Source organism: Parasteatoda tepidariorum, chromosome 7, assembly GCF_982258835.1.
Source record: "Parasteatoda tepidariorum strain Cologne lab strain chromosome 7, Ptep-v5.0, whole genome shotgun sequence".
Taxonomy (NCBI): domain Eukaryota; kingdom Metazoa; phylum Arthropoda; class Arachnida; order Araneae; family Theridiidae; genus Parasteatoda; species Parasteatoda tepidariorum.
Genome location: NC_141761.1, coordinates 108193390 through 108219053, shown reverse-complemented (window position 1 = coordinate 108219053; position 25664 = coordinate 108193390). Strand labels below are relative to the sequence as shown.

Genomic DNA, 25664 nt, shown 5'->3' with positions numbered 1-25664 from the left:
ATATTTTAAATTCTGGATACAAAAGACTTTTCAGGAACAGGTGAAATCCAAACTTTTTAGCCTAAGGATCACAGTTACTCAGTTCCAAGTGCCAAGATTGATCTAAAAAAAGTCGCCAAAAAGGAGCAGGGCCTTAAAAATTTGAAGGGAAAAAAGGCTCATTTTCATGGTTTTGGGACCGTTTTACAGATTTCCAAGTCATTTTGATTCTTTCGCTTTCTTCCCTTTAATTTCCATGAAGGGTTTCTCAAGTGCTAAAGCGCCCTTTTAACCTCAAAACGAACATTTAAAAAGGGGAAATGGAATAAATATTTAAAATATTCTTAAGTTTTTTTTCAAAATTTAAAAGAGATTTTTCGATTTAGATAAAATTATTAAAATCAATGAATAATGCTCAAATTTGGCATATTATTATGAGCCGAACTACGCAATGTTTAAGTAAATTTATACTCACAACAACCATAAAATCGCATACTATATGCTATAAAGCGTTGTGGCTCAAGGGATAGAGCGTTCTCCTCCGTGTTTGAATTACAGCTACGGCAGGCCGAAATGAATTCCGCACCCGGCTCACACCGACCACAGTGCTGACGTAAAATATCCTCAGTGGTAGACGGATCATGGGTAAGAGTCCCCTTGCCATCAAGCTAACCGTGGAAGGTTTTCGTGGGTTTGTTCCTGTCCATGTAACACAAATGCGGGTTAGCTCCATCAAAAATTCCTCCACGAAGGCAAATTTCTCCCAGTACTTCATCGAGGAGTTCCCGACTCTTCTGGATTAGGTTCAAAATTACAAGACTACGGAGCTGAACATCGGCAGCCGCAAGCCCTAAATTGGGTTGGCTGTTCAACGACAGTAATAATAATAATATAAAGCGTTATTTCATAATGGTCCCCTTCCCCCTCTTAATAAAATTCGTTTTATTTTTTATTTTTTATCTGACTATAATAACTCTTTGGTCTCTTCTCCACGCGCGTCCCAAGTATCCAATTTTTGAGAGGGACGAAATTAAATTACACAATCACACAAGTTCGCGAAGTTTCACACTTGATAAAAAATATTTCTTTAATTTGCTAAACATATGCAAAAAAAATTTTCTTGATTTTTACCTTTCATGATTTTATACCGATGATGATTCAATTAAATTTGCTAAACATCGGCAAAAAGATTTTTCTTGATTTTACCTTTCATGATTTTAAACCGATGACGATTTAGTTAAATTAGCAAAACATCTGTAGAAAATTTTTTCTTGATTTTTACCTTTCATGATTTTTAACCAATGATGATTCAGTTAAATTTTCTAATTTGTCTGAAATTTTGAAGGGAACTTTGAGAGAGCTCTAATTATTGAGGGGGACATAACCCCACTGTCCCGCCGTCCACCAATGACCCCCATACTCCTCCCCCAAAGTTCAATAAATATCAACTATTAACCGGGACAAAAACTTTAAGAATGAAGAATAGATTAACTACAGAAAGAAAAAAAAAACTTTTGTAATACTTTTTCCAACAAATAAGGACACACACAAAAAAAGTGTCATTTCTCCTTGGAATCAAAAAGCGAGGAAAAAGAAGATGGGGTGCCCAGAAGAAGGGAGGAAAACTATAAAGTTTCGTTCTTCTTTCCCCTAAATGAAATGAAATGAAATGAAATGAGAAAAAGGGAATAGAGGGCGTAGCAGCCGGACTGTAAATGAGTTTCGATTTTTTTTTTTGCTTCCCCTTTTTATATATTCTATATCCTCCGCCTCTCTAGTTAAGGAAACAAGAAAAGGGGCTAGGAGAATGACAAATTGTTAAAGAATAAAAAGGAAAGGGTTGGGAAGGTTTTTATGGGTCGATTCAATTGAATAATTACGAAGATAAAGGAGAAGAAAATAAGGAAGAGGCCCTAAATATTTTGTTGCATTAATATATTGATAAATAAAAATAGAGAGAAGGAAAGAGAAATTTTTTTTTGTTAAAAAACAAAAAATCGTTAGGTGGAAGGATATTGTGCGTGACATGTAAATTTGTCGTGGAATGCCGCTAGTCTAAATACCGTATTAACTAAATTTTAAAATTCATTTTCCCGTGAACATAATGTCTGAAGGATAAATATTGAACATAATAATGTAGCGAGTATTTCGAGCATATCGAAGGGTATTGTGCAGAGCTTGACATGTAAATTTATCGTGAAATACCGATACATTTCAAGTATCGTACAAACTGTATTTTAAAATTTATTTTACCGCGAATATTATGACCCAAGTCAAAATTTTTAATGGTTTTCCATGGATCGACCAACATAATTTTGATGGCAACCATCAATAATTCCATCATAAACCATTTTATTTTTGACAGTAACTAACATAAGTAACCACCACCCTAAAGTAGGAAATTTGGACTGATTTATGATGGCCCAACATAAGAATATCAACTTGTTTTGATGGTTTGATGTTTATGTTGAACCAACAAGAATTCCCATTAAACTACCATGGGAAATGTATAGTTGGAATCATCATGGATTTTCGGTCCATGAGAATCAAACTTCTCTTGATGGTTAACTATTATAAAGTATCATTTTCAATCATGGAATGATGGAAGTTTGTAGGCATATCAAAAACAATGAACGCATAATTGAAAATATTGGACGATGGTGACCATCAAAAATTTCGACTGTGTGTCTTACATTGAATATTATAATGTCGCGATTATTACGATAAATATGAATACGATAACAACGAGAGTATCGAGCATAACGATAATTTTCTAATACAATATTATACAGGATGCTAATAAATTTTGTTTCGATACCGAGATATATTATTCCTTCACGATGCACAACGTTCTAAAAACTGTAAGACTTAACACCGGGACTGCGTACTGGATAATGATAATGCTATAAAAGTCTAAACTAAACAACCAATGAAAAAAATTAAAAAAAAATTTATGTCTTATCTAGACATCGAGAAACTACATCAAGTAAATAAGAATTCGATAATTTGCAAATAAATAAATAAATAAAATGGTTTTTGTGTTGAAAAAATAATAAGAAATAATAGTACTCATTCGGATACTGGATACAAAATTCTTTCCAGGAAAATTTTTTAAAATTGGTTTGAAATTAAATGTCAACAAACAGCTCAAGAAAAGAAAAAAAGTCTCACAAATAAAATTCTGACCAAAAGTTATAATAATCGGTTTTATTTGGAGTTGAAACATATTCGAAGCTTGAAAAGCTATTAACGTCATCCCGAAAACCCCACATTTGTTCCAGAGGAAAAAGTTATAACTTTGAAGAAAGAATTAACGAGAGTAAAAAAAACATCCTGTACATTAGCGAGTTAGAGTATTTAGGAGGCTCATAAATTGAGTCGTTAACTAGAGCTAGAGAGAAATGAAAGTCTATCCCGTTTCCCATACTACATCAAAACAACTCCCACCCAAAATATAAGGAATCGAGAAGGTGGTAGTTGTCGTAAATACGACCAAAACCCATCGTTAAAGACTGAAAGTTCCATAAAAAATATAAATAAAAAACTTTTCTAACGGTGCATCTGATACATTAATGCTGGGCTTAACGCACGATAATGAAATAAATTTTCATAATAAATAATATTAGAGTATGCAACTACCACTAAGAGAAAGGTACGGGAGTTAATTTATGAAAAAGCTGCTTTTATTAAAATTGCATATTTTGCAAGTTTGTAATTTTGCAATCAACGATGAGATTTATAAATTTAAAAAAAAAAAAAGATATCTTCGAAACTGGAAAGGATCTTTTTCCCTTATCATTTATTCGAGAAAGGTTAGAGAAATATATATATCCCGATAATAATAGAAAGCGAAACCGTAATAACCAGACGACCTGTCTATCTTATTAAAAAAAGAAAGCGATAATAATTTTTACATTACTAACATTTTATCCCATGGATGGTTTTTCTAAATTTTATTTTATAACCGTCGTTGAACAGCCGACCCAAATTCGGGTTTACGACTACTAATGTTCAACTCCGTAGCCTTGTCATTTTTGAACCAATGCAGTAGACAAGGAAACTCCAGGATCCCCCAGAGGTTTTGATTTATTATGGGAACATGGAGGACTGTGTGACCAGACAAATTTAACGTGCATCAGTCACCATTAACTACACGGGGAGTCTTCGGCCGGCCGTATGTAGGGTTGACCGTGTAAAGCTAAGCGCAGATGGCGCTAGGGGTTAAAATTCGTCGTCAGACTTCCGGGTCACTACTTCCCACTGATTTTTACGCCTAAACATGAAAAAAAGGCAGCATCCAAAACTATTATACTTGTAGTGTTTTCAATATAGCGCGTTTTTTCAATCGAACTTTCAACGAAATAAACAACAAATGAATTCGGAAGACTCCGCAAGCTTGCTATGATGCTACCTAAAAAATAACAAAAGGTGATATTTTACACAAATATAGCCAAATCAGGGAAAACACTCAAAACACGACTAACCTTGCACTTTATTTATGCTGTGATATTAATTTTGTAAAATTTGTTTTAGGCTCACTAACTGTTAGAATTTTCGAATTAAAGAAAACTTTTATGAATGGTGAAATTACGTGTAAATTTAAACACACATAGAATAAATAAGCCTGTTCACACTTCTCCTCGTAAGTATAACATAAGCGGAGGGATACACCGGAAGTTTTCTAAATTTCTTCCGGTTTTAGGAAGCTTGTTATTGTTTACATTCATCAACCATCCTAACCAGGGAGGGACTAAACTACCCTAGTAATATATAGTCTGTCTAAAATAAGAACTTCCTTAGCCATTCGTCTGGACCCGTGGCGGTGACTATGTTAACGAGGTCTATTTCAAGTAGGGGTGTGAGGTCACTGTTTAGGATAAGTTTTGGCACGAGTCGTCGTGAGAAAGAGATTTTTTTTCTTCCGTCTATTTGTGTTAGCTTTAGAGTGAAGGAGTTGAATTTAAGCTACCCAGGCAAATATGCCCATACGCAGAGTAATTTAATTCCTCTCCGTTACGAAAGAACCTGCAAAGTATTTGAGGCCAAGCAGAAGGTGGACTCTCAGGCACAAGGGGCACAAAGTATAACTAGAAAATGTTCAACACATCAAGAATCCCTTCACCAGAAGCAAATCAGAAGGGAGAGGGAAAAAGAGGATAGCAATTTAATTATTATAGCCGTTCCTACAAGTGTTTTTAACCATCTTCCAAAGATAACGATACAACAACTCTAGCATTCTAATCGTCTTATCCTATAAGTGTCTTTAACAGAATTAGAAATGCAGAAAAAAAGTATAACTAGAAAATGTTCAACACATCAAGAATCCCTTCACCAGAAGCAAATCAGAAGGGAGAGGGAAAAAGAGGATAGCAATTTAATTATTATAGCCGTTCCTACAAGTGTTTTTAACCATCTTCCAAAGATAACGATACAACAACTCTAGCATTCTAATCGTCTTATCCTATAAGTGTCTTTAACAGAATTGGAAATGCAGAAAAAAATTATAACTAGAAAATGTTCAACACATCAAGAATCCCTCCACCAGAAGCAAATCAGAAAGAAGACAGCCGGGTTCTGATCTGTAAACATCGCAGTGAAGGGGGATTGCCAACAAAGATGAAGAAAGACAATGGTGGTGCGACAGGCAAGAGTATTATCGGATCGATACGTTTTTGGCTTCCATTCTCTTGCAGATCGATCTTCTGACTGAGTCGACAAATCCCTCGCCGGGACATCTCGCCCGATGCCAACTTACGGAGGAAAGAGAAGTGGAAAAACGCTTTTCCTTCTTCAAAAATGCAGGTCGGATCATCCCTCCTTCAGTATTTATCTGCTGAAGGTGATGTGAGATATGTTTTTGAGATCTCAATGAAGTCCTAAGGATCGTTCGCTCGCTCTCAAGAAGCTTGACTGATTGCGGGCAACCCTCTTTGCTATCGCGATTGCTAATTAATCATCGGTCTTGGAAGAAGTTACACAAGATCCGATCAAAATGGGAAGATTTGCAATAAAGAGATTTTTCATTCGAGGGAAAATTCTGGACAGAAATAAAAGCATAATATCATTTCTAATGATTCAACTTTTTAAGAAGATGATGCTATTCTACGGAAGAAGATTTTCGTGGCAAATTCTGTTTCACTTTCATTAGTATTTAAAAATTTAAAGTACGGAAAAAAGTGAATTCAGGTAAGTTTATCATATCATAAAGTATCAAGTGCTGAAGAAAATGTTTACAAAATATCGAAATGCAAACAAATTAAAGTGAGATAACTCCCCAAACTGAGCAATCCTGTCTTTGTCTTTTAATCTTGCTAATAAATAAATAAATAAATAAAAAGATCACCAGTCTTATTCCGTTTTGGGACAACAGCTGCTGAAGAGGATGGCATTGACAGACCACTGACCACTATCATTTCCTGTCTGTTTTTGAGCAACAGCTGCTAAAGAAGACGGCTCTGACTGATCACTACCATTTCAACTACACGAGCAACATCTGCTAAAAAGGATGGCACTGACAGACCACAATCATTTCCTGCTTGTTTTTGAGCAACAGCTGCTAAAGAGGATGGCGATGATTTGTTGCTATCATTTTCTGCCTATTATTGAGCAATGGTTGCTAAAGAGGACGGCATTGACTGAGCACTATCATTTCAGCTGCTAAAGAGGATGGCATTGATAGATAACTATCATTTCCTGCCTGGTTTTGAGCAATAGCTGCTAAAGACGATGGCATTGACAGACCACTATCATTTCCTGCCTGTTTTTCTAAGATTCAGTGAACTTTCCCAATAAAAGGTATCAAATGACTTCTCTAGACTAGATCTTTCTTTGAATGATGGTAAGAAGGTCTAAATCTCCTTTTTTTAATACGCTGGCATTTACGAGAGTTCTAGGTGAAAATGAATAACACGCATTGTCAAGTAACAACACAATGATACACTGTTATACGGTGTGTTCCGTTTCAGGTAGGTAGTACATCACAGTTTTTACAATGCAGTTGCAACATTTTCATATCAAAGCAATACGCAAACGTGTTATTGCAAATCGAGTGCACGTCAATAAATGTGCCAGCCTTCAACTTTTACCCGTTACAATCGAGCGCTTAGAATAATTAAAGGTGGTATGTGTTTCAAGCAAGTGAAAATAATTACCATTTTCTTACGAGCCTGCACGCGTCTGTTCTTGGCAAAGAAGGGTGGTGGACATACAAAACCGCTGTCAAAGGGAAGAGCGAGGAACATCGTTATCGGATTTGTTCGAAGACTGTGGAATGACGGAACCAATTAGCTTCGTCTGTCGATTTTAAAGTGCCTTATTTTGCGTGCGGAAAACCTCGGGAAAAGCTTGGGACTAAATTGGAAAACGGGTAATAACGATATTTCAGCCCTTGGCAGTTAGATTTCTTAAAAGGATTTACATCTCTCTTGCAAACTGTACAGTTGAAAAAGAAAAGAATTATAATTTGAAAAAAATACTATCAGCATTAAAAACGGAAATTAAAATTAATAGACTTCAGGGCAATATAATAACCTAGATTTCCAAATCAAGTAGGAGAGGTTTTTTTTAAAAATTATTTTATTTTGATTTTTCTCACTACATGTAAATATCTAATAATGGTTCGCAAGTTTCTATTGTTGTCAATGCATTTTTATTGGCTGGAAAAACACATGGTAGGATCCAGTTTTCCTACATTAATATTCATATTGGTTTGGTTGTCAACAGCATAAAATTGATATAAGTCATTAAGTTATTGTTTTCCTATAAATATTTTTGCTTCTCTAATTGGGCATACTATAGCCTACGTCACAGGTCGTGTTATTCCTACTAAATTTAACTAGTAAACAGCATTTACTGCGAACCTGATTTCTAGCGACAAGTAAACATTAAACGAAATGTGTTGTTATGAGTCGCTACTCGTCAGGTTGGAAATGTATTAGTCTAGTTCCTTTTGAAATAATTTATTTTGTTGTTTTATCTAAGTTTATGAATTTAGTAAACATATTTAAAACTCAGCTTATTTATTAAACTAAAAGGTAAATATTATTCCTAGTAAAATTTTCGGAGTGGAAGTAGTTGTGCTCTTTTCATATTATACCCAATTTAAAGGTTAAAATTACCTGCACAGTTATTATTACGTTTTTGATTTCTAAATTAAGAGTTTAGGAAGATTGTTTATTTTTATTATTATTATAATTTAATTCTACGTTTCATTTTTATGATAAAGTTATTTAAATCGGTGTCTGATTTTATTAACTGTTTTATAATCATTATTTTTTGGTGCAAATTACATTAAATATACTATTATGAATTACGGTTAAAGAGATTCATTAAATAATTTAGAACTTAACTTTCAGCTTCATGCACACGAAGTGATGAATTCAAAAATTGTATTTAAAATATACATCCGTCCGTTTGATAAGCAAAAATATTAAATGACAGATGTGAACTCACCAAATTTGTTATAACAATGTACATTTAATTTTAAATGTTATTTCAAAAAATGATTACTTAAAAAAATTATTTATGTTCACTTATAGATCTTAATAGTATCATAAGGGAAATATTTGGACGTGGGAAGTGGAGGCACAAATGTTCTTAATAGTACATATATTTCTTAATAATGCATATAATTTCAACTGTTTTATGCCGAGAAACAACAATTATTGCGAAGCAATCATCGGGGTGTGTGCGCGGCAGCGAACAGGGGGCTTAGCCCATTAGTAATTTTATAACCGGCGTTGAATAGCCGACACATTTTGGGTTTACTGCTATCAATGTTCAACTCTGCGACCTCGTGATATTAAGCTTACCTTAGAAGATGAGAGAACTATTGGATCAAAAGTTTGGACAAACTAGCCTTGGTAGAGGATTTTAGAATGGAAAAAAACTTGCATTTGCGTTACACGGAGAGGAAAACCTAGTAACCCACAGTTAGCCTGATGGCAAGAGGATTCTAATCCCTGATACGTCTACCACTGTGTATATATTTTACGCCAGCAAAGTAGTCGATGGGAGCTGGAAGCAAAATTTGTATCGACTAGTCATCGCTGGGAATATGAGAGTTCTTAGTGAAAATGAAGAACACACATTTTCTAGGTAACAACACGATATTGCACTGTTATACGTTGTGTTAAATCCTTAACATGTAGTTTCAGAATTTTCATCAAAAATTGAAACAAAAAATAAATAAATAAATAAAAGCACAAACATTTGGAGCTGAAAATAAGATTTTAAGCGACTTAATGTTGAAATAAGTCTTAACTTTCACTGTTAAAAACAGGTTGTGACGTACGATGCCACGCGTGCCAACCCATGGATTAAAATTACTCCATAAACAAAATAAAATATAAATAAAAAGTGTGTTTTCCGATCTAATCCAGATAAGTATTTCTAAAAATAAAAAAAAAATTCAAAGAAAACAGTCATATGCCTAAAAGTATAAGAAAGAAGATCACTTACGTTTTTAATAACCCACAAAAAAGTGACGATACCTACATAAATTAATAATTTATACCAATCAATCTTTTATTTAATTAACTTGAAGATTACTAGAAAGATGGAAATTTTTTCCTTAACCCTGTTGCAATATTTAATTAGAAAAATCATAACATTATTACGCGAAGACTTAACACTAAAAAGATAATAATACCCTCTCTCTGATGAGAATTTTCAATTAAAAATTCATTTTAATATCTTTCAAATTCGAGAGAGAGAGATAAGACCAGAACAGCATTTAATTAATTTAATACGTATCTAAGTCTACGCTGATTATTAACTGCATGGCTGTTTAATTTAATTTCCCGCAAACGCAAGATGATATGTTATTTACTTGATATTTAATTATTAGCATTTCGTTCAGTATTATCGAGTCTTGTAATAGTCGATTTATTATGACTTAATATACATTAAGTTATTTTATAATAGATAACATTAGATTATCTATTCATACTTTCCTAGAAAGCAGTACCTTTTTGATTTCTCTGAAGAATATTCTCGTTTATCTTTCTCGTTCGCAAATGGTAGCTAATAATATTATTGCTAATAATATTATTTTTAAATTCAATATGCATATCGCATCGAAGAATAATATTATTGCTTTTAGGTAATTCGCTAGAGGTAAGATCAGGACTAGGTTTAGTTAATTTAATTTGCATCTAAGTCTACACGGATTCTGTGGTTCTTACAAATACAGGGGGAAACGTTACTTGCCAGTTGCTTAACTATAAGTATTCATTGCAATCAAGTACAGTCAAATTATTATAACTCAAGTTATCGATTTACATTAAGTTAATTTCTTTCCATCAGATTATCTATTCTTATTTTCCAAACATTATAAAAGCAATTTTTTTATTTAATTTCTCTAAACAATATTCTTGTTTATCAACCTGATTAGCATACAATAATGAAAAGGATATAAATGTCCTCAAGTCACGTTATAGTGAAGTTATTACGACATTTATTCTCACCTGGTTAATTATTTATACATTCTATACTTTAGAAAGAATACCTTTTGGATTTCTATAAGAAATATTTTAATTCAATACGCTTAAAAGTTTATACCGATTAACAATTATGTATTTTCTGAAAATTCTAGGGGAAACGTTACTTGCTAGTTGTTTAACTATAAGCATTCATTGCAATCAAGTACATTATTATGACTCAAGTTATCGATTTACATTAAGTTAATTTCTTTCCATCAGATTATCTATTCTTATTTTCCAAACATTATAAAAGCAATTTTTTTATTTAATTTCTCTAAACAATATTCTTGTTTATCAACCTGATTAGCATACAATAATGAAAAGGATATAAATGTCCTCAAGTCACGTTATAGTGAAGTTATTACGACATTTATTCTCACCTGGTTAATTATTTATACATTCTATACTTTAGAAAGAATACCTTTTGGATTTCTATAAGAAATATTTTAATTCAATACGCTTAAAAGTTTATACCGATTAACAATTATGTATTTTCTGAAAATTCTAGGGGAAACGTTACTTGCTAGTTGTTTAACTATAAGCATTCATTGCAATCAAGTACATTATTATGACTCAAGTTATCGATTTACATTAAGTTAATTTCTTTCCATCAGATTATCTATTCTTATTTTCCAAACATTATAAAAGCAATTTTTTTATTTAATTTCTCTAAACAATATTCTTGTTTATCAACCTGATTAGCATACAATAATGAAAAGGATATAAATGTCCTCAAGTCACGTTATAGTGAAGTTATTACGACATTTATTCTCACCTGGTTAATTATTTATACATTCTATACTTTAGAAAGAATACCTTTTGGATTTCTATAAGAAATATTTTAATTCAATACGCTTAAAAGTTTATACCGATTAACAATTATGTATTTTCTGAAAATTCTAGGGGAAACGTTACTTGCTAGTTGTTTAACTATAAGCATTCATTGCAATCAAGTACATTATTATGACTCAAGTTATCGATTTACATTAAGTTAATTTCTTTCCATCAGATTATCTATTCTTATTTTCCAAACATTATAAAAGCAATTTTTTTATTTAATTTCTCTAAACAATATTCTTGTTTATCAACCTGATTAGCATACAATAATGAAAAGGATATAAATGTCCTCAAGTCACGTTATAGTGAAGTTATTACGACATTTATTCTCACCTGGTTAATTATTTATACATTCTATACTTTAGAAAGAATACCTTTTGGATTTCTATAAGAAATATTTTAATTCAATACGCTTAAAAGTTTATACCGATTAACAATTATGTATTTTCTGAAAATTCTAGGGGAAACGTTACTTGCTAGTTGTTTAACTATAAGCATTCATTGCAATCAAGTACATTATTATGACTCAAGTTATCGATTTACATTAAGTTAATTTCTTTCCATCAGATTATCTATTCTTATTTTCCAAACATTATAAAAGCAATTTTTTTATTTAATTTCTCTAAACAATATTCTTGTTTATCAACCTGATTAGCATACAATAATGAAAAGGATATAAATGTCCTCAAGTCACGTTATAGTGAAGTTATTACGACATTTATTCTCACCTGGTTAATTATTTATACATTCTATACTTTAGAAAGAATACCTTTTGGATTTCTATAAGAAATATTTTAATTCAATACGCTTAAAAGTTTATACCGATTAACAATTATGTATTTTCTGAAAATTCTAGGGGAAACGTTACTTGCTAGTTGTTTAACTATAAGCATTCATTGCAATCAAGTACATTATTATGACTCAAGTTATCGATTTACATTAAGTTAATTTCTTTCCATCAGATTATCTATTCTTATTTTCCAAACATTATAAAAGCAATTTTTTTATTTAATTTCTCTAAACAATATTCTTGTTTATCAACCTGATTAGCATACAATAATGAAAAGGATATAAATGTCCTCAAGTCACGTTATAGTGAAGTTATTACGACATTTATTCTCACCTGGTTAATTATTTATACATTCTATACTTTAGAAAGAATACCTTTTGGATTTCTATAAGAAATATTTTAATTCAATACGCTTAAAAGTTTATACCGATTAACAATTATGTATTTTCTGAAAATTCTAGGGGAAACGTTACTTGCTAGTTGTTTAACTATAAGCATTCATTGCAATCAAGTACATTATTATGACTCAAGTTATCGATTTACATTAAGTTAATTTCTTTCCATCAGATTATCTATTCTTATTTTCCAAACATTATAAAAGCAATTTTTTTATTTAATTTCTCTAAACAATATTCTTGTTTATCAACCTGATTAGCATACAATAATGAAAAGGATATAAATGTCCTCAAGTCACGTTATAGTGAAGTTATTACGACATTTATTCTCACCTGGTTAATTATTTATACATTCTATACTTTAGAAAGAATACCTTTTGGATTTCTATAAGAAATATTTTAATTCAATACGCTTAAAAGTTTATACCGATTAACAATTATGTATTTTCTGAAAATTCTAGGGGAAACGTTACTTGCTAGTTGTTTAACTATAAGCATTCATTGCAATCAAGTACATTATTATGACTCAAGTTATCGATTTACATTAAGTTAATTTCTTTCCATCAGATTATCTATTCTTATTTTCCAAACATTATAAAAGCAATTTTTTTTATTTAATTTCTCTAAACAATATTCTTGTTTATCAACCTGATTAGCATACAATAATTAAAAGAATATGAATGTCCTCAAGTCATGTTATATATTATGACATTTATTCTCACCTGGTTAATTATTTATACATTCTATACTTTAGAAAGAATACCTTTTGGATTTCTATAAGAAATATTTTAATTCAATACGCTTAAAAGTTTATACCGATTAACAATTATGTATTTTCTGAAAATTCTAGGGGAAACGTTACTTGCTAGTTGTTTAACTATAAGCATTCATTGCAATCAAGTACATTATTATGACTCAAGTTATCGATTTACATTAAGTTAATTTCTTTCCATCAGATTATCTATTCTTATTTTCCAAACATTATAAAAGCAATTTTTTTTTATTTAATTTCTCTAAACAATATTCTTGTTTATCAACCTGATTAGCATACAATAATTAAAAGAATATGAATGTCCTCAAGTCATGTTATATATTATGACATTTATTCTCACCTGGTTAATTATTTATACATTCTATACTTTAGAAAGAATACCTTTTGGATTTCTATAAGAAATATTTTAATTCAATACGCTTAAAAGTTTATACCGATTAACAATTATGTATTTTCTGAAAATTCTAGGGGAAACGTTACTTGCTAGTTGTTTAACTATAAGCATTCATTGCAATCAAGTACATTATTATGACTCAAGTTATCGATTTACATTAAGTTAATTTTTTTCCATCAGATTATCTATTCTTATTTTCCAAACATTATAAAAGCAATTTTTTTTTATTTAATTTCTCGAAACAATATTCTTGTTTATCAACCTGATTGGCATATAATAATTAAAAGAATATGAATGTCCTCAAGTCATGTTATATATTATGACATTTATTCTCATCTGGTTAATTATTTATTCTTTCTGTACTTTAGAAATAATATCTTTTAGATTTCTATAAGAAATAAATGAATTAAATACGCATAAAAATTTACGAAGTTTAACTATTATGTATTTTCTGCAAATGCCGGAGGAAACTTAATTTACTAGATATTTAATTGATTAGCATTGGAGCATTTCTTTTACTATTATCCTTTATTGCAATTAAATCATGTTATAATGATTCATTATACATTTATTTATATCTACTCATATCGGTTTATTAACTCATATTTTCCCATGTTTTATAAGGAAATATAATTTTGATTTCTTTGGAAAATATTCGTGTTTAGCTATCTCCAGGGCAAATAATATAAAAAGTATATTATTATTCTTTATTACATTATGTATAGAATAGGACATTCTAAGCTTAATTATAGATATTTATATAGAATCTTAAACATCTCTTTTAACTCATATAAAATCCTTCATATATTACAGAACCTTTTTTCTAAAAATTAAATAAATATAGGATTATTTTCAGAATCATTGCAAAGTAAAATAATAATAATATAAATTAATAAATAAAAAAAAATTAAAAAAAAAAAAAACTGGAAAATTCTTACAGCAAATAGTAATTTAAAAATCCAAATAGTTTTAAACTAATTTACTTAAAAGAAGTGGACCGAAACTTCATTTAGATGAAAAAAATAATAATCATAAACTAAATAATCGTTTTTTGATAGAGTTAATATCTCATTACGGGTAAAAGAAACCAAGAATCGTTTGAAGTAAAAAGAAAAATTGATTTTTCTCTTTACTTAAAAAAAAAGAAAGATAAAAATATCTAAAGGAATGGAGAATAAATCCTTTTTAATAAGCTTTTTAAAATCCCTTTTGAAAATTTTTCGCCTTTCTTCCTTTTTTTTTTAAATGTGTTATGTTTTTTATAGAAAAATTCTTAAGTCTCTAGAAGTTAAAAGAAAGAAAAAAATGCAGAAAGGCGAGGGAAAGGAGGATAGCGTAACCGCAGACGATTTTGCTCCTTTAAAGTTTTCTTCACTACCAAAATAACAACTAATCTCTGATAAAAGGGAACTAACATTGTTTCCTTTCGCCATTTCTCTCTTTTTTAAAACTTGACTTCAAAAAGCAGAAACACGAACCATTTCTGAAAAGGAGAGGGGAAAATAAGGCAGCAATAATAATCGTAATCCCCACAAAGTACCTACTTTAGGAGAGAGCAAACAAACAGAAGCCCTCCACAAATCTTTTTTTTAAAGTTTGAAAAGCTCTTTGAAGGCTATTAAGCAAGTGGTTAAAAGAGGAAATACGAAGAAAAACAATACTAAATTTATAAAGTTCAAAAATCACAAATTTTTAAAATCCATTTAAAATAAGTTGACTTATTAGGATTAGGAAACGCTCTTAGGAAATATTCTTTAATTCGCAAAAGTGCAATTCTTAATTATTTTTCAAGAATTAATATTTATTTATTCGAATACTTAAGGCTGCATTGCGAAGTATTCGCCGCAATATGAAATTATATTTCTTTTGAGAATAATATGCTATTTTTAATAACCGTTGTGAGTTTGCAACAGTTACTCATGACTGTTAGATAAAGCTTAGCCTGAGCTGCTTACGCATATTTTGAAAATGGCGCAAAACGTCAATATTAAGAAAAGCCACAATTTTATGAAAATTAAAAGCGTTTGTGGTCTAGATTTTTAATATTTAAAAGCTTCCTCCAATGCTGCATTACCTGGACTCATAAAAAATATACAAAAACTGCGAATACGGCAGTGGTTTTGATAATTTTCATCTAGGTGGAAAAATGTCGCCAAATTGGCGATTTTAAGAAAAAAAAATGTTTTATAGCTTTTAAAATATTTTAGTTACTTGTCTGTTCTAAAACCTAGATAATTCTTCAGGGCAAGATTACATATATAGTTTGGCTCAGAGGATAGAGCGATCGCCTTCCATAGAGGTGAATGGTGAATCTGGTTCGGAAAGATGTCATTTTCTCATCACTCGTCTCGCGGTCACTTGAAAAAAATATAACAATAATAGACTTTTTTTTGGCAGTTAAACGTACATGAAAAATGTCTAAATTTTGGAAAAGGTAAATTTTTTTGGTTCCAACTCTAGTTACATCACTACTCTGCAAATTTCCAAAGCGGCATCAAAATCGATTGAACGTTTATTCTGTAATCCAAAAGTTGAAAAAAAAAATGATTTTTAGGAAATCATGTTTAAAGTTCTTATAACCTTCCTCTTCGGTTTTTTGAAGTTTTCGGTCGAAAAGTAAGTTGCTGGAAAATCGAATTTTGAAGAAGTCGTATAATTAAAATTCGATTTCTCAGGATCTGGTCAACCCATTTCGCACAAATTTTGTATTTCGCCATGTAAAATTACATTCCTTAAAATTATGTAAAATATTAAATACCTCTACAGTTCAAAATTGTTTATATTATTATTAAATAAAGGAACAAAATATAATAAATATTTTGCAAGGAATTATCTTTGGATAAACGAATTTTATAATTGTGTGCAAAAAGTTTTAGATTCGCTTGAAAAGTTCTCGAGATATGGTGAAATACGTAAAAAGTAACATTAACAAACTTTCCAAATTGCAGCTACCCCCTATATTTCGGGGGTCAGAAATCCGAATCTGTCATAAAAAGGTATGTTTATTCAGGGAAAGTACATTTTTGAGTCTGATTTCATAACATAAAATATAGACTGCATTAATTAATTAGTATATTTGAGGTCACCCTCTCAAACCGTTAAGAGTGAGTCTTGGAACGTGAAGATCCAATTATTAGGTCAAAGGTTGGTCATTTTTCTTATTTTGCGCATTGTGCATCCTACAGAAAATCAGACAATCTCAATCTTGCATTTGAAAGTAAATAACGTGAGCAAAAGCTAAAAAATGTGACCCTCCAAATTTCCAAGTCCAAGTTATAATTAGTTTAAATTATCAATCCAATTTTAAATCCGAAGAGGGTTCAGGTGCGGCTGATACCGATCTAGTACCGCGGTACTGGTATAAACGGATAAAGCTCGCAATACATGCATAGATACTATCTTATTTTAAAATGCAACTTACAGTCCCTTTCTTGAAAGAGGAAGAGGGCAGACGAGAATGTTTTCATATTTTTATTTTTCACCCACAACGTGAGTAGAATAAGTACTTCGGGATCAACGGTTGAAACAGTACATTCCGTTTTTATTTATTTCCGTTTTTTTTTTCTCCTTCCAACTCTCTTCTTTTTGTGTCGTTCCTTTTATTTTGTTTCGCCCTCGACTCTAACAAAAGCAACTTTTAAAAACAGAGACGCCGTTTAAGAGGAAGGGAAAAAAACTTCATTGAAAAATAAAACACGACGCCCGAAACAACAGACGCTACAGTATCTTTTCGAACGTATTTTCTTCCTTTTATTGCAATTGAGTGCCGAGATGAGTGATGAAGACGCTTTTCCAAGTTTTGTTCCCATTCAGTACTTCCCGCCCCCACTCCACTTTTCTCCCGTTTTTCCTCTTTTATCCCTCTTCCTAACTCCGGGATGAGCTCCTTGTGGTGTTCCAAACAAATGGCGTCATAGCACCATCTGCTCTCTGTCTTCTTTCCATCTGCGGTACAATTTCCATTTTCTCCGGAAAAAAAAGGAGAATGAGAAATCTTTGTTTTTATACCTCCATGTAGTGAATCTCCATGTTTGAACTTAGAAAATAAAAAAAAAATCCTGTCTTGATAAAAAAAACTATATATATATATATATATATATATATATATATATATATATATATATATATATATATATATATATATATATATATATATATATATATATATATATATATATATATACACAGAGAGAGAGAGAGAGAGAAAACATGGAGAATAATAAAGATTAATGAAAAGAGAAGAAAAATTATTAAAATAAAATATTTAAAAAAAATTACAAAAAATATATAACAAAAAGCAGGAAAACAAAGAAATGAAAAGATATAATCTCTTCATCAGCTCACACGATTATATCCGCAAAAAGGAGTGCTTTCTAATATTGTATCGATATAGTCAAAGCAACATATATTGATACAACAGTGTAAGGTGCACTCAAAAAATTAAAACAAAACAGAAAAATTTAAGTTAAAAGATATAGATCACGTAAAAAATAAAACCTATTATTTTTCTGCGTTTTTCTCTTTATCATTTTTTCTCCTTATTATGATATATATATATATATATATATATATATATATATATATATATATATATATATATATATATATATATATATATATATATATATATATATATATATATATATATAAATCTTTAATTACAATAAAATACAAATATTGTCAAAATGTCAAAAATATAAATAATTTAATGATTTTGGGTAAAAGTACCGGCACTCGGTAGTTGGTACTTTTTACTGTATACAACTTAAGAAAAAAATTATGAGCGGAAGACACTGATCATTGCGAAATATCTGGTTAGTAGTAAATATATATCTAATTTAATCCCGGGATAGTATCTTATCTCTGAATAATATCTTATCTCTGGATCCTAGTAAATATCTATTTAACATGATTTCTGGATAATATCTCATCTTTGGATCCTAATAAATATTTATCTAATGTATTTTCTGGATATTATCTTATCTCTAGATCCTCATAAATATCTATCTAATATAATTTCAGGATAATATCTTATCTCTGGATCTTAGTAAATATCTATGTAATATAATTTCTGGATAATATCGTATCTTTCAATCCTAGTAAATATCTATCTAACGTAATTTCTGGATAATATCTAATCTCTGGATTCTATTAAATATCTAACAACTAGTTAACTTAATCCCTAGAACCATAGAGTTAAAGTAAATATCTATTATATTCTCTGGATAATATTTAATCTCTGGATTATATCTAACAATCCGGATAATTATATTCACTCAAGATAATCAAAATCCCATGAAACATTAATTCATTTTTTTCTTTTTACTTCCAATTTGTTTTTACAAAGTTGACTAATGAATCAAAAGATGGATTTAGTCACATTTATTTATAGGAATGGTTAAGGAACATTAAAAAAATAATAATTAAGAAAGAAAAAGTATCACGAAGGAAATTAAATTCCTTCCTAATGACTATTGATTAAAAAGAAGCTAAATTACGTTTCTTTCATTAAAACATTCAACTTAATGATATTTATATTGAATTATTGGAAGACAACATTGTAAGACTATTACAATTTCACGATCTGTACTCCAAATTTAATCACCCATTTCATAAGAAGAAGAAAAAAGAACATTTTCAGATTTAAAAGAAAAAAATATTGGAATGTGAAAAATCGTGTAATCTAATAATAATAATATATATATATATATTTTATAACAGTCGTTGAACAGCCGACCCAATTTTTATGGGTTTACAACTACTAATGTTCAACTCCGCAGCCTTGTAATTTTGAATCCAACCCAGAAGACAAGGACTGGATCAAGCATTAGGAGAAATTTGTCTGCGTGGAGGAATTTCTGATGGAATTAACCAGCACTTGCGTTACATGGAGAGGAAGACCACGAGAACTTCCCACGGTTGGCCAGACGGCAAGGGGATTTTAACCCATGATCCGTCTACCACTGAGAATATTTCACATCAGCACTATGGTCGGTGCAAAGCCGGATGCGGAATTCGTATCGACCAGCCATGGCCGCGATCGAACCCCGGTTCACCTCAATGGAAGGCGAACGCTCTATCATCTGAGTCATATATGCCTACCACTAAGGATATTTTACGTCAGCACTGTGGTCGGTGCGAGACGGGTGTAAAATTTGTATCGCCTAGCCATCGCGAGAATTCGAAACCAGTTCACCTCATTGGAAAGCGAACCCTCTATCTGCTGACACACCACCGCTCTGCCTGTATATAGAGGCCAGATACTCAAATGTGCGGTCTTAGTGGCGCTTCTTCGGCCGCCGCCGAAGGAACTTTTCCGAATGCTGTTAATTCGAGCTTCGGACTAAAGCATAAAGATTATTTTTTTCCAGATTTGAGTAACTTTTAATTAATCCATTCTTTAAATAAATTTATTTTCTTTCTATTATCTTGTGTAGCGTTGTGTATTTTAATTTAATTTCTCTAATAAATAGAGTTACTTTGAAGAAATTTTTTTTTTTTTTTTTTTTTTTTTTGCTAGTGTAAGACATTTAAACTACATAACTTTAAAAGTGTTATAGTTACTTTTCCGCACTAAAGACCAGACAAGAGGTGGTAAATATTTTTACTACGAGAGGCCGCATAAATCGATATATCTATAAATGCGACTTTTGTGATATTACAGGGTTGTTACAGAAAAAAATGAACAATATAGTTGCTTTTAGTGGCCTAAAGCATGAAAATAGTTGCCGAAAACAAAGAAAATACTTGCCTATATAAGAACAAAAATATGACTAAAATTTTATTAAATGACTTAATTGTCATAGACAATGATCCATTTAGTCATGTTGGTGACAAACATGATATTTTTTATATAAACATTAGTGTTCTAATAGTTATTTTAATTAACTTAAATAATTAATTTCCTAATATAAATAAATTAAGGCCTTTTTTTACTTTCTTCGGCGAAAGGGTTTTGGAAAATCTCATGCAAACTTAAATAGAAAACCCTATGATGAAGTAAATAGCAAATTCCATTAAGTTGATTTTTCGAAAAAAACCAACCAGAACGAATAAACTTAGAGATCATCCATTGGATAGATACGAAACCGGGCTATTGAAAGGATAGCAGGGCTATCCAAACATCTCTCGATTGAGCAAAATCGTGAACAAGCCGAGAGGATTCTTTCCGGATTCCAGGCACACGCAGAAATACTTCAGTAGTTGGAGGATGTCAGGAAAAGAGACCTTTACTTATTGATTCCAGGAGAAGCACGTGTTGCCCCTTCTGTTCGGGAGATAAGGGTAGGATTCTATTGCCTCTTTCTCAAGAAGGGGGGTTACATGATCCCTATCGAAGAGGATCATGGGCAAAAGAGGGTCACTCCACTTCAACGGAAAGTTTATTTTCACAACATTCTATTCAAAGTATGTAATTCGATACATTTTTGATGGCAAATTTTACTAAAGTTTAGTTATTTTAAAACGACTGATTCGAGATGGCAGGTTTGTTAATTGAAAAGTTTAGTACAATTGGGTTCTTAAGGACATTTTTTTAAAAAATTAATTAATTAATGAAGTTAATTCAATAAATATTATTTTGATTTGATTGAGGTTTTGTTATTCTTAAACGACTGATTAGAGATGGCAGGTCTATTAATTGAAAAATTTAGTAGAATTGGGTTCTTGAAGACATTTTTTTTTAAAATTAACATTTCTGATAAAAGTTAATTCCATAAATATAAATATTTGTCAGTAAATATTATTTCGATATGATTAAGGTTTAGTTATTTTTAGACAACTGATTAGAGATGGCAGGACTATTAATTGAAAAATTTAGTAGAATTGGGTTCTTGAAGACATTTTTTTTTAAAATTAACATTTCTGATAAAAGTTAATTCCATAAATATAAATATTTGTCAGTAAATATTATTTCGATATGATTAAGGTTTAGTTATTTTTAGACAACTGATTAGAGATGGCAGGACTATTAATTGAAAAATTTAGTAGAATTGGGTTCTTAAAGACATTTTTTTTTTAAATTAACATTTCTGATAAAAGTTAATTCCATAAATATAAATATTTGTCAGTAAATATTATTTCGATATGATTAAGGTTTAGTTATTTTTAGACAACTGATTAGAGATGGCAGGACTATTAATTGAAAAATTTAGTAGAATTGGGTTCTTGAAGACATTTTTTTTTAAAATTAACATTTCTGATAAAAGTTAATTCCATAAATTTAAATATTTGTCAGTAAATATTATTTCGATATGATTAAGGTTTAGTTATTTTTAGACAACTGATTAGAGATGGCAGGACTATTAATTGAAAAATTAAGTAGAATAGGGTTCTTAAAGACATTTTTTTTAAAATTAACATTTCTGATAAAAGTTAATTCCATAAATATAAATATTTGTCAGTAAATATTATTTCGATATGATTAAGGTTTAGTTATTTTTAGACAACTGATTAGAGATGGCAGGACTATTAATTGAAAAATTTAGTAGAATAGGGTTCTTAAAGACATTTTTTTTAAAATTAACATTTCTGATAAAAGTTAATTCCATAAATATAAATATTTGTCAGTAAATATTATTTCGATATGATTAAGGTTCAGTTATTTTTAGACAACTGATTAGAGATGGCAGGACTATTAATTGAAAAATTTAGTAGAATAGGGTTCTTAAAGACATTTTTTTTAAAATTAACATTTCTTATAAAAGTTAATTCCATAAATATAAATATTTGTCAGTAAATATTATTTCGATATGATTAAGGTTTAGTTATTTTTAGATGACTGATTAGAGATGGCAGGTCAATGAATTGAAAAATTTAGTAGAATTGGGATCTTAAAGACATTTTTTTAAATATTAATTAATTAATGAAGTTAATTCCATAAATGTTATTTCGATTAGATTAAGCTTTTGTTATTCTTAATTGACTGATTAAAGATGGCCTAGAAAGTTAATTCGATAAATGTTTGGTGGCAAGTTTTACTTCTATTCGATTAAGTTTTAGTTGCTTTTAAAAGACTGATTCCTTATAGCCTTTCATGGCTATTAGTTGAAAAAATTATTGGAATTAGGTTCTTAAAGACATTTTTTTTAAAATTGCTATTTCTCAGGAAAGGCTATTCTATAAATCTTTTATAGCAAATATTTCCGATTGAGGTTTAGTTACTTTTAAACGACTGATGAAAGAATTAATAAAAAAGTTTAGTGGATGAAAGTTCTTAAAGCTATCCAAAGAAAAATTACAAACGCTATGAGCGTTAAAAAATATAGGGAAAAAATGGAATCAAGTTTCATATGGTTAGAATAATATTAAAAAAAAACACACACAATTTTTTAAGCGTTTCCATAGATGTATTGGTATGAATGATGATTAAATGTTACTTACATAGCACCAACATAGAGAACATCTCTTTTAGCATCCAAATAAAACGTGCGGTAGTATTGAAAACCACAACCGAATTCACGGACATGTTCTGTAAAAAGAAAGAAGAAAAAAAAACCATTATTATACAATAATTATCCAGTTATAATAGTATCCATAACACAAATAACGTTATTAACAAAAACGACTCATATTGACGTTATCGAAATTTTCATATTTTACAATAAATTAATAATAACAAAATTGAAATTATTTTATTATTAAAAACACACCATTAATGTTTTGCCATTGATTCAAATATTGATGTTACTTAATATTTACTTTTAGTGGCTCAGATTTATCTCAGCCATTTATTCAGATAAAATGATTTTTACATAAATATAATATTATTATAATGTCTCTCTAAAATGTATTTATAGAGATTTCATACTATAAGATTATATTTTAGTATAAAGAAACAAAAATAAAAAAATTTAATCAAAGTTGGTAAATTGAAAAAATCGGGCAAAATTTAAAATTGGTGTTTTGTCATTTAAAGTATGCCACAAAGAAAAAATTTCATGTAGAAATAGCGTGCCCCCCCCCCCAATTTTTTTTCTGGCCGCCTAATTGGCGCTAATTTGTAGAATTGCTCATATGTTACCTTTTAGCCGTTTCATAAAGAAAATTTATAAAACATACTTGTATTGATAAATTTAATAAAAAAATAATAAACTTGTAGTTAAAATAAATGTGTAATTTATGAATCAAAATGCAAATAAGTTCTTAATAAATATAAACATCTTTAAAAATTCCGTTCATTATCAGCATTTGAAAGTGGAGGATACTTAAAACAATAAGATTCAATGCAAAATTTTCACTAGTTCATAAAGAAATGTTCAATCCACTAACAAAATGCGATTAAAATGAAAAATGTCATTAGAAAATCATTAAAAAAATAATGAAAAAAGAAATTAGAAAGTGAAGAGAATAACTTGAAAAACTATGAATAATGGCCCTATATGGGAAAACAAAACAGTGGGAAATGCATTTATCATCAACAATGAAACATTATTAAAAGGTTGTCTACTGTCCAAAAGCAAATTCTTACATCTTTAAAAATTCCGTTCATTACCAGCATTTGTAAGTGGAGGATACTTAAAACAATAAGATTCAATGCAAAATTTTCACTAGTTCATAAAGAAATATTTAATCCACTAGCAAAATGTCATCAAAATGAAAAAAGTCACTAGAAATTCCTTCATTAAAAAATTATGAGAAAAGGAAAAAAATAATTAGAAAGTGAAGAGAATGACTTAAAAAACAATGAATAATGTTCTATAGAGGAAAACAAAACAATGGAAAATGCATTTATCACCACCTATAAAACATTATAAAAATGCATATTCAGTTCATTTGGGTAGTTGCAGCTAACCCTTTAGTAGTGTGTCCAATAACGTGGGTGCGCATGGCGTCTTAACTTTACAGCTTCAAGGCTTGGTTTTATTATCACTCTGACTCAATTTTCGGATAAGATTCAATTGGATACCTACCATCGACGTCATGCGTGTGTGTCTAACTGATTGGCCGACCCACTCGCAGCGTCACTCATAAAAATAAAAATTTCCATTTGTCAATTCTTTTTTATATGTACTGGACAGGAGAACGACCATTACCGTTGTATGTAATTTTTCATTTGGATACAAAGATAGCCAATAGATCCCTAATAACTATTTTACCTTGGCCCCAGCTGGACTGAAAATTGGTTCAATATGGGTCCTATAAATACATGCACCGAGGGACCAATATTGTGATGTCTAGAATTTTAATATTGGTCCTACAATGGCCTATATAATGCCTAAATTTTTAAAATATGTGAAAAACTGAATCGCTCATAGTAACATTTAAAACAATGACTAACGCTTAACCAATCAGATTTGTTTTTCGCTCATCCCTATTTAATTCATGAATAAATATTAGGGAGAAAAAAAACTGTATTAACATCAAGTGTTATCCACAACAAGTTTTGAACTAATAGTAGGAATTGAATAAACAAATAAAAAGAAAAAATAATTTGCTCTCATTATGTTTGTATGAATCTTTGATAGGATTGAAGACAGATTTTTCATTTAAAAAAACCTATTGAAAACATAACTATCTTTAAAACATTCAAGGAGGAAGTTAAAAAAAATAGATCATCATCGTATTCATATCTATCTACTCATAAATAAAATAAGTGTTTTAAATTGCGATTGTCTTTTCAACAGAAATACTGTGTTTTACTTTTCAAACCGTCGTTTAAAATAAGAACAAAAAAAGAAACAAAGAGAGAGAGAAAAAAAAGCAGCTGAAAAAAAAATGTTTTGAACAAAAATGTCGAAGTTGTCAAGCGCAGCGGTGATAATGTCAATCAAAAACAGGCGCAAAGAGGGGAAGGGAAGAAACAGAAGATTCCTAGACAAAGAAAATGTTCTTTTTCTGTGTCTTCCCTCCCACTGACAAATGAACTAAAAGATAAAATAAAATAAAAAGTTTCGTTTTAAAACAAAAACATTTTCTTTACAGCAAATAAACAATAACGAAATAAATAACTAGAAAAGACAACAGATTCGCTTAAAATAAAAACTTTTATCTAAATTGACACTCTAATCATATGAGC

At 30.0% G+C, this 25664-nt stretch overlaps 1 protein-coding gene across 2 annotated transcripts in view; it reads right to left on the bottom strand.

The window, feature by feature from the left end:
- LOC107449704 (semaphorin-2A) overlaps positions 1-25664 on the bottom strand; it is a 328119-nt gene that overhangs the window by 94701 nt on the left and 207754 nt on the right. For both annotated transcript variants that reach the window (XM_021146653.4, XM_016065315.5), the window contains one exon: positions 23030-23117. In XM_021146653.4, coding sequence (XP_021002312.1) covers positions 23030-23117 — 88 coding nt within the window. The remainder of the gene's footprint in view (positions 1-23029; positions 23118-25664) is intronic.